Source organism: Procambarus clarkii, chromosome 38 (genome assembly GCF_040958095.1).
Source record: "Procambarus clarkii isolate CNS0578487 chromosome 38, FALCON_Pclarkii_2.0, whole genome shotgun sequence".
In the NCBI taxonomy this organism is placed as follows: domain Eukaryota; kingdom Metazoa; phylum Arthropoda; class Malacostraca; order Decapoda; family Cambaridae; genus Procambarus; species Procambarus clarkii.
The window spans coordinates 2068600-2079235 of NC_091187.1; the positions used below are offsets into that span (position 1 = coordinate 2068600).

A 10636-nucleotide genomic window follows, 5' to 3' on the forward strand; every position below is an offset into this window, starting at 1 on the left:
GTCTCAAAGACGGAATCAAAACTGAGCCACACACAAACTATTTGGATAGAATTATACGAAAAAGCAAATAATATTATAATAGGAGTTATATATAGGCAACCCATCCTCCGAATAGACAGTACGTTTTAATACTAAGTGTAATAAGTACATTTTCATACTTACGTATTTAGTACATAAATGCACTTACCGGGCTGTTCCAGTTACCGGCTGGCCTCCCTAGAATATTCTCCCCGAAACGAGGAATACGTTTTCTTTAATGTAACGGGTGGGCTGTTTTCTTTTCTTAAGTTTTGCGGATACTCAGTCAATTTTGCTTATACATGTATACTCGGCCCAAATTTTGCCTTTATAATTTAAGGTATCATGAAAATTGGCCGCTTTTGAGGCAATTAAGCATAGCAGAAGCACAGTCACTGACATTCAAAGGAAAGAAGGAATGAGATAACTATTTATATTACGATTTAAATCCTTCTAATTTTTGCTCGTTCGTCAATGAGAACTGATGCCAACGCACTGGCCAATAAACTGAATAATACTGGCCACTAAACAATAGATTGATTGATTGGTGATTGATGAAGATTAAGCCACCCAAAAGGTGGCACAGCCATGAATAGCCCGTAAGTGGATGCCCTCTCTGAGCCATTACCAGTATCAGTAGATGATACTGGAGATCTGTGGAGGTGCGATCGCACCCTGCCTGACGGGAGATGTCTCCCGTGACTAAACAATAAACTGAACCTATCATAAAGAAGAACGACGACCATTGACCGTCTAGTGCTCCAACAGAGTGTAACTGTAATTAACAATGCTCAAGTCCTGACTAGCAGTCAAATATTAATCCATCAGCCACGAAGCAGAGCGTCTCCCAACATCAATTCTAGTGCAGGGTCCTGTTGAACAAATTTTCCGATTTTACATAGGTTTACCGTGACAGACACTAACAATAGTAGCCTTGAAGAGGAAAGGAAATCGGCAGATTGTCGAAGGTTTGCCTGATATTTTCCAGCTATACAGTACTTTAAAAGAAAAGTTAACAGATGTTTGACTTTTATCCTTCTGTTTCCAACCATCCAATATTTACCAACCATCGGGATGAATACTTATATGACACAAACTAGACATATTAGTATGAAAAAGAACTAACAAATCTCCAAATAGTAGGACGTGATTCAGTTTTCATGGAAATATTCATTTTCGGGTGTTCGACTTCAGTTTGGAAATATGAAAAGGCACAGTTTGGTGCATTCAGATGATAAAGCTTTATGACATTAATTACAAATGGCATAAGAAAGAAGCAAATATTAGTTATATTTAGAACCTATAACAGAAAATAATTTAAGTAAAACAGTTGATATAAAAAGCTGTATATATTTAAAAGTTGTTAGTTTCATCGCAATGAATGTAAACATGTGATCATTCGTTCAAAAACAATAACACACGTGATCCTAGATTTTGCAGTCATCGGGAGAACAAATCCTTCATGCAAACTGCACCTACTATCAAGAAGAAGAAGATCCTAGATTTGGGCATGGTATGTAAAGTTTTCTCGGCATTTATGTAAATAATTCCTTCATATGTAATATTTTACTAATTGAAAAGAATGCAAAAATTTCATTGCTGTTTAGTTAAATAATTTTCAAAAACTTTTTGCAGTATTAAAGTTTTGCTTGTTATGTGTAGGAAGAATATATTTTACTGCATATTGGTATACACATTCTAATACGTTTTTAGTATGCAGCATGTTGTTTTTATCAATTATGTTTTTTATAATAAGCTTCCTAGAAGGTTGTAACAGATCCCATGAGCACCACACCAGAAACAAATACCTATTTGATATTCCAAGAGTACGACTTAGTCAAACTAGAAATGCTTTACAAATCAAGGGATCTAGAATGTGGCCTTCCCAATTACGTTAAAGACTGTACCTCTCCCAACCAGTTTAAGTTAAAAACTAAGTACTAGCTAATTAACTCAATGTAACCTACCTCACCCCCAAAATGTCAACCCATCTCTTCTATTTAAAACAATGCTGTTTGTTGACCAAATTGTATTTTACTTTTTTTCTGCCATGTTTCATCCCCCCCCCTCCCTTTTTTTTCATTTTTTTCTTATTTTTTCTCAACACAATTTATACTTTAATCTCTTTTAGTATTAAGTTTTAGTCTTAGTGTTTTTCCTGCCCGAAACACTTTGCGTAATAGTGGCTTTAGGCATTGTATGTACTAGCTCTATCTATAAATCCATCTACTTTTGTATCTTACCTTGTATGTATGTACTTTACCTGAATAAATAATTGTATTTGTATTTGTAATAGGTAGATGATACAGAAAGCAGTACAATGTCTGTCACAAATCCTTTTACTGCGGCAGCATTAAGACCACAAGTCAGTAGAATAAATATGCCTGGAAGATCGACCCCAGCCAGCATACTAGCAGGTAAAAAAACATTTAATCAGCTTTTGACAAAATTACAAATAAAGATGTGTTATGTTATGTCATTGTGTTAGGTTAGCCTAGCTATTATTTCCAATTTGTTTTTTAATTTGTATTAGTATGCAGTACTAGGCTATTGTAACAAATTGGAATGTACAACGTCCAATATTTTTTTGGCAGATTCGTTCTTGGCTCCTGAAAACTATCTTTACTTACCAGATGTACCAAGAATAACTCCAGACAATAATGATGGTATTGTTTATAAAATCATTTGATTATGGCCTTTATAATACATTAATATCAAAGTTTACAACCTTGTGTAATAAAGTAAGTCTTTGTTTTAACAATAACAACAGAATTTTTTTTCTATGCTCAGCATAATTGGCTTGAAATCCATCATCCCATTATAATTTCTATCACTTTGATTATTGGTTTAGACAATTACATCAAAACATTTAATGTAGCTTCTCTTGCTACAGTTATAATGTATCCTATTGAGAATGTATATTTTTTTAACAGAAGGTCTCCAGACACTAGCAATTTTAGCTAAAGAGAACCTTCATCGTGAATATTTTAAAATAAACTCGGCTCTCCAGAAAAAAAGTGAATATATGAAGCGAAGTTTAAATATTGAGGACCTAAATTATCTGAAGCCTTCAAACAAGAAAGGAAAAGGAGAAAATTACTGCAGGATTATTGAAATCAATCAAACACAACGTTCAAACTTATCAGAAGGTAATTTTTTATTTAGTTATTTATTCCATGACCCATGTTTGTGTGTTCCTATATCATAGTATAATGATAGGTTTAATTGCTAGTGTAGATTTCATTTTGCCTCAGACTTAAAATTATTTAGGTTTTTGGTGTTTTATTATTCAAAATTTGTTTATAGATAATCCAAGGTTATAGTCAACTTCTCCTTTGAAAACAGATATTTACCTGAATGCCACAAACTCTAGTAGCCTAGAAGAGTACAGGAAGCCCGCGGCTTGTCGAAATTCCCCCCATTTGCCTTTATGATCTTTTTTTGGGTATATTTAGAAATTCAGCACAGTTTTGGCAGTTACAGCTCTGGTGGGTAGGCAGTTCCATGTGTTAATAACCCTCTGGGTCAAAAATAATTTCCTGTTGTCAGCCCTACATTTTGGTTTGTTGAACTTGAAACCGTTGCTCTTTGTTTGTATTACATCTGAACCAAACTAGCCAAACTTTTTTTGATAATGTCATTGACTGCTTCATATCTGGCAATCTTTCCCTGTGTCTTATGACAGATTAGGCCATGGCTGCCATATTGGTCTGCCCTTGCATAGCCGCAAATACACCGGTGTTCGGTGGAGATAGGGGCAGCGATGGTCATAGACAGCAAAAAAATGTAGATAGTTTACAAATTAAAAATAGATAAAGTGTTGTGGAATTACCATACTTAAAGGTTGATTTTCTGCCAAACAGCCCTTCTGCCTGCTTCTCTTTCACCTCCACACATTCAAAGTTCTGACTTCTCAACTAGTGTACCAACATATACTCAAACATATTTACCAACTGCAGAACAAACACCAAAATCATTGAATTCTGGTACGTCCCTATTTGAACTATGTAATGTAATATAATCTTAGTACCTAGTATCTACTATATATATATATATATATATATATATATATATATATATATATATATATATTTATATATATATATATATATATATATATATATATATATATATATATATATATATATATATATATATATATATATATATATCATAGTCTAACTAACACATTACTGAAAGCTGTCAGTTGTTCTAGATGCTTACATAATATGTATAAAATACACTTTTATTTATTACATCTATTTGCTCTTGAAGATTTTCCTGACTAATTTAGAATCCCATATTTCAAAGTACTTGCTGCAGAACTGGAGGAAATTTATGAATCTCAAGCAAGCATTTCTGATTGGCAAAAAAGAAGAAAAAATAGTGAGATTAAATGGGGAGAACGTAGGTCAATGTTGTTTAGCTGGACATTGTCAAAGTTGGGTGTTCCAGATAAAGGTAAATAACATCTTTAGTGTGTAATTATGGATAAATTTCAATGTAATTATGAAATGCATGATTAATGTCAATCTCTAAATACACTTAGATGTTTGTCATTTTTAAACTTGGTATACAATATTTCTAAATCCAATATTACCATTCAAAGTACATAATTACATTATTTTTTGGAAAACCAGGTAAATGTTGTGTACAATGTAGAAGTTGTGAGGCAAGCATAAAATGTGAAGACTGCTTTCATTTTTTGTGTCATAAATGTGATCAGCAGCAGCATTTTGTAATGCCTTTCCACCAGCGATTCTGCTGGAAAAATGGGTTCTTCGAGCCTTTAGACCCAACACAAACTGTGTGTTCAGATGGGAATGTCATTCACTGGAGTAAGTAATGTACCTGTAGTCTGTTTCTTATACTCTCATTTCTATCATGAACCAAGCAGTGTTTTAAAATTTTATTTAGTTCATGTAATTTTTTTAGTAGTTTTTGTATTGGTCATTTTCCTCATTAATTATTGATTACCTCATTAATTACAGATTTTTAGTTAAATAAATGAATTTTTATTTGTTATTAAATATAAATCTTTCATGTAACTCCAGTTAATGCTAAAAAAATTATTAGTAATTTAAAATGTAATGATTGAAACATGTATTTATTTTGCTGCATAGCTGATCTTGTAAATTTAATTGTTACCAGAGCCTGTTGTACCAGCACATCCACCTAATTCCTGCCCAAACTGCAGTGAGAGCAAGTTCACAACTTTAAGCTCCAATAATTTGTGCATCTTTGTAACTTTAAGTGGTAGGTTACTTTAAGAAACATTTATTTGATACTAGTATTGGTAGCTGGCATTGCTCAGGTGACCCAGGCTACAGTCTTCATCAATATAACCATTTATACTTCACTCTCTTTACCACTGTATCTTCACTTATGAAGACGTATTTATATCACATACGTATTTATAATCATACAGAGACTTGTTTATGGGTTGGTTTACACATATATTGATAGCCACACTTGAATCCCTTGCCAAATAAAATTGTTTTACTTCAATTTTTTTTATTTTTGAGCGGGGGGCAGGAAGGTATGATCTGTATACCCCAATATTTAGGTGCAAGTGCGGATATGTAGATGAAGAACTTGGGAAAGCCATGCACCAGTCTGGTTTTTATTCAACTGGAAGAAATAGTAGCACTTTCTACAGCATAAATCTATTGGATTCCTGGCATTTTCTCAAGAGAAGCAGCCCTGGAACTTCTCTTCAGGCATTAGTTAGTGCACTGGAATTATTTGGTGCTTCTCGAGGGCGTGTAAGTTTTCATACCATTACTGTTTTAATAGTGCAAGTATTAAATTGGTGTATAAACTTAAAAACTAAGTTTGTTACTAAGCAAATGCAGTGTCATTATTTAAGAAATAGGGTTAAATATTATTAAATTAATAAATAGCATGAATATTCTAAATATATATTTTATATATGTCTAATATCATAAGAAATGGAAATGGATTACCAATCTTTAACAATTTCTCTTTTTATGTAATGCTCATGTAAGTATATTTTCATTTCCTGCAGGTATTTATAGTCTGTTGCTTAACATGCCACTGCTTGGCACTTTTTGATAATTACTTACACACATTTTACATCTTAGCATGGTCCCATCAATTTTGATACAACAAAAAGAGTCTTCTTTGAATGGCGTTTCCATCAGTATGAACTTGGGAGAATAAAAGGAGAATTTGACAAGGGGTGCCCTGCATGTGATACAACACCTGTGGCTGTACATATTGATGACAACAAGAAACTGTATCGTTACAACAAAGTTGGGAGGTAAATATTCAAGTTAAAATATTTAATGCTGCTCATTATTGTTAAGGTATAATGTAAGGTGTAGTAATATGTTTGTAGTACTATAAACACAGCACTGTATAATATTTATATAGTGTCATGCAACTTTTAATCAGATTTTTTTTTAATTGTTAACTGATTACACCTTTATTACTTGCCTTTCAACTTCAGTTGAATTTTTTTATTTGGACTAAGGCTTTACTAATTAAAAAATATTTATTTCACTATATACATTCATTTAGAATAGGAGGGATTATGATGTGAATGCCAGCTTGGGTAGTTGAATTAGTTTTAAGTGAAATGATGTTTAACTGTCATCAAAATGTCTCACACTATGAACATTCATTAATTTAATATCATTCCAGAGGGATCAGAAACTCATATTATTCTGGTGGTATCTTCGCTTGTGACAAAGAAGTTCAAGATCACGTTTCCACTATTCAGAACCTTAAAACTCAAGTAAGAATATTTTTACATCTGTTCGAAAGCCTAAAAATAGGTTTTCAAATAGAAACCTAAGACCTAATACCAGGTTTTTACCCATACAATATTTGAAGAGTACCTTTATATATTAGCTTGAGACATTATCAATAATGTATATTAATTGGACGGTTCCTAACTATATCATGTTCAAAAAAATCTTTAAAATATATGGAATGCATATTGAATGATGAAAAATATTACATAAAAAAATTACATTTATATATATATATATATATATATATATATATATATATATATATATATATATATATATATATATATATATATATATATATATATATATATATATATAATTTTACTTTTGTCCAACAGAGTAGCCATATGTGTGGAGTGTCGACATTGAAAGCTGCCAAAAATAAACCTGTTTCATTTAGAAGTTTGGATGAAACTGGCATAAGCATGGCTTCCTGTCGACATGGAATTATTCTTGCTGCATTAAATATGTATCGGGGAGAGCTCTACAGTTATGCCCACTATTTGCAAATGAACCGTTTACAAAATGTGTCCTTCATATGCCAGGATATCATCTGTAAATACTGGCCATGGGCCTTAAAGATTTCATCAAGAGAACAGAAGTTCTCACTTAGGCAAGGAAAGCCTTTTTTAGGAGTCCTACATGCCAAAGGACATTCTTGGTATTGTCAGGTAAATAATCTAATACTGTAATAATATTTTGACTTCGTTTTACTGTAAGTTGGAAAATATAATTTCTTTTAAACTCTTATATGTAAGGATTTATCTATGTTAAATGCAAATTGTTAATACAGTAGGTAGTTTTAACAAACGTTATGCTATTATGTCAAAGGTTTTGTAAGGAGGGCGGTGGCAAGAAGGAAGTAGCCTGACATCTGGGGAGGAGGCAGAGCAAGTATTTTCCTACCTTTCAAGATATAACAACAACACTAAGAACATGCTTAAAGCTGGTATGTGTTAATTTTTGTTTAATCTAGTTCTAAATTTTGTACCTTTCAATCAAATCAGTACAATGGTAATATTTGATGGTTATATATATCCAGATAATGTTATAAAATACAGTAATATAAGAATATAGGAAATTGCAGAAAGGCATTTTGGCTCATATAAAGTAGCATTATACTCATATGCAACCAACATATACATGTATAATCCTTGTTTGAAAAATCAAGTTGTCCCTGTTTTTATGCTTTCTTTCACATCCTGATATTTTTAATCATATTACTCTACCACTATTTTTGAGTTCTTTGTTTCCTCTGAAATAACAATTAATTCATTCCACTTAAGACAGCATCAATATCATCATCCTTTTACTTTCCAATCAGTATTTTGAGACACACAGTATTAAGATGTCAATGCATAACTAAATTTATTTCCACAGAGCGTACAGAAGAACTGACAGAGGGGGCACTCTTTTGGAATCACAGAAAAATTAATGGAATGCCTCGGGCATTAGTTGCCAGATTCAGAAAGGTATTAACATATGAATTGTTCTATACAATGAAAATATAGAATTATATATAAATATACAATTGTTCTATACAATGAATCAAGTGTATATACATGTTTTTATTTATCTTTAATCTTATTATAAGACACTAATGGTATTTTCTTCCCATAGACAAAGTAAAATTGGATAAAAACCCACTTGTGTATTTGGGAAATTTATGTAAAGAATTACACCAAGTCTTTCACACACTCCTTGGTGCTTTGTCAAGGTCTGAATCTGAAAAACACATACTCAGACCTTGACAAAGCACTAAGGATAGTTCAAAAGACTTCGTTTAACTCTGAACATAAATTTTACAATAAATATGATCGCATTTATTTTTAAATAGGCCACAGAGACAGCTGCAGCAGTTTCAAATGAGATTCACAGGCTTAATGTCCCAGAATCTGTTATTGAGAAATGGAGATCAGAATTACTGATCATTGCAAGATCCTTAAATAACAGATCCTCTGCCAATAACATTGAGCATACTATCGAGGCATATGGAGAGAATATAAGGCATCGCAAAAATCAGATTACCACTTATGCAAGTAGACATTAATTGCTTTTTTGTTTGTTCACTGAAACCTAAACATTAATACAGTACACAGTTGTTAAATTAGTTTTTCTATGTAAAATACTATTGGTGCAAATCAAATATTTGATAACAACCTGAAACTTTACAGTTTCATCTAAAATGAGAGCTGTATTGAGAAACAAAAATGAAGTTGAGAAAAAAAAACTACGAGATCTCATAAAAATCTACAATCAGAACCATCCGGATTTGTCTGAAGCAGATGTTTTAACTGGCATCCTTCCATGGCACAATTTATTGCTTCATCAAAACACAAGTGGTATTTACACAAGATCCAATGATTCATTAGTTTTCTCAGCATTTTCAAATATTTATATATTATTTGTATTAATATTACTTTTATATATGGAAAGACTGCAATACCATTAAATTGAGTTTGTTTTCTAAAGGTAAATTTTATAGATACAATTTTTAATGATGTTTAATTCACAAATGATTCCCATTATTATAATTTGTCAATCACATACTGTATTTTCATTTTGCATTATAGTGTCCCTGACTGAAAAAAGAAGTGCAGTGGAAAAGTTTGAGCTCCAGAAGAGATGTAGAGAGGAGGAATCACTAACCATTCAAGAAATGATAACATGGTTACAGTACTACAAAAAGAAAAGGGACAAACTATCCGAGTATATTCAAGAATTACAATGTGATTCTTTCCCTTCATGTCTCTGCAAGGTAAGAAATTCAAAATACTTTTTGCAATTTAGATCTTCAAAACACTCAACTCTCTTAAATGTGTTCAATTAGTCAGAGTAATATTGCCATCACCTTTCACATTTAAACTATGAAACACTTCCATTTTCAAGAGTGGAGAATATGGCTTTTATTATTATTTGTATCCCTTTGTTTTACTTAATCTATACTTTTATATATTTGCATTATGTACAACTAAATAGGTACAGTATATATTTGACTCTTAAGATGTTTTAAATATTATATTCCAGGATTCTAACACGTACACCATTGAAAACCCAATTCTGTCAGAAGAAGAGAAACGTGGATTATTGGCTCTTCTCAAGCAGGGTCAAAAGGAATGTGCTGACAAGCTTACTGAAGCCAAACATTTATTTAGTTCCTACCAGCCAAATGAGGTCTATGAGCCTTTCTTGGAGCTCTTAGAAAGTGATGAAGATGAAGACATGTATTTACAAAATGAATAGATACAAATGAACAAATCCACAAGGGCCATGATGAATTTTGAATTTGTTGAATTTTGTTGTTCATTTATAAGCCCATTATGTGCCTCTAAAAATTTCCACTGCCACTCACAGGATGGGTATGTTGTGCATAATAAATAAACTAAACTAATATTTTATATGCATATACTTTTGTCTTTTAATACAATAAAACTGGATTATATTAAAATATTTTCCTCATGCTGTGTTTTTCTCAACCCTCTGAAACTATCACTGGAAAAAAAAAGTGGTAGCCAAGAGGAGGATTCGAACCCCTCACTTGGTACTCTCAAGCTAGCACTGTAGACCACCATGCAACTACTTTGTGAAAATTAATGCCACCTGGGATACCACTGAATCCTCTGATTAAATCCAATTCTCAATGATACATCACATCAATATGATTTCATAATACAAAGGCATGCATACTCTCAATATAAAATACCTTAAACACTCAAGTGAGTGTTGTGTATTGATGTGTGATTTAAAAGTTGAGTAGGTATGGAGGACAAGTACTGGGCTTTATTGTTTGGGATGGTAAAAAATCAAGTCAAAATGTTTATTCAGGTAAATGTACATAC

The 10636-nt window shown here is 32.1% G+C and overlaps 1 protein-coding gene across 9 annotated transcripts; it reads left to right on the top strand.

Moving 5' to 3' along the window:
• The first annotated feature begins 412 nt into the window (after positions 1-412).
• LOC123748282 (uncharacterized) lies at positions 413-10256 on the top strand. 9 transcript variants are annotated; one of them, XM_045730485.2, is made up of 14 exons: positions 1380-1531; positions 2315-2435; positions 2613-2684; positions 2952-3167; positions 5170-5274; positions 5554-5783; positions 6123-6301; positions 6685-6778; positions 7136-7468; positions 7629-7746; positions 8178-8269; positions 8635-9139; positions 9371-9555; positions 9825-10256. In XM_045730485.2, the coding sequence occupies exons 1-10, from the start codon at positions 1481-1483 to the stop codon at positions 7635-7637; spliced, it is 1410 nt and encodes a 469-aa protein (XP_045586441.2). In that variant the 5' UTR covers positions 1380-1480; the 3' UTR covers positions 7638-7746; positions 8178-8269; positions 8635-9139; positions 9371-9555; positions 9825-10256. The 9 variants fall into 9 exon arrangements, with proteins under 9 accessions (XP_069193750.1, XP_045586441.2, XP_069193745.1 ...); XM_069337644.1 differs by having other exon boundaries at positions 8972-9139; XM_069337647.1 differs by having other exon boundaries at positions 1385-1531; positions 2319-2435.
• Positions 10257-10636: the final 380 nt, after the last annotated feature.

What these genes read in the sequence shown, in the direction of transcription:
- LOC123748282 (XM_045730485.2), top strand. Translation starts at nt 1,481, where the DNA reads ATGCAAACTGCACCTACTATCAAGAAGAAGAAGATCCTAGATTTGGGC. An exon ending in AGATCCTAGATTTGGGCATG is followed by an intron (nt 1,532 to 2,314) that starts GTATGTAAAGTT and finishes TATTTGTAATAG; the next exon opens with GTAGATGATACAGAAAGCAG. An exon ending in TTGGTGCTTCTCGAGGGCGT is followed by an intron (nt 5,784 to 6,122) that starts GTAAGTTTTCAT and finishes TTTACATCTTAG; the next exon opens with CATGGTCCCATCAATTTTGA.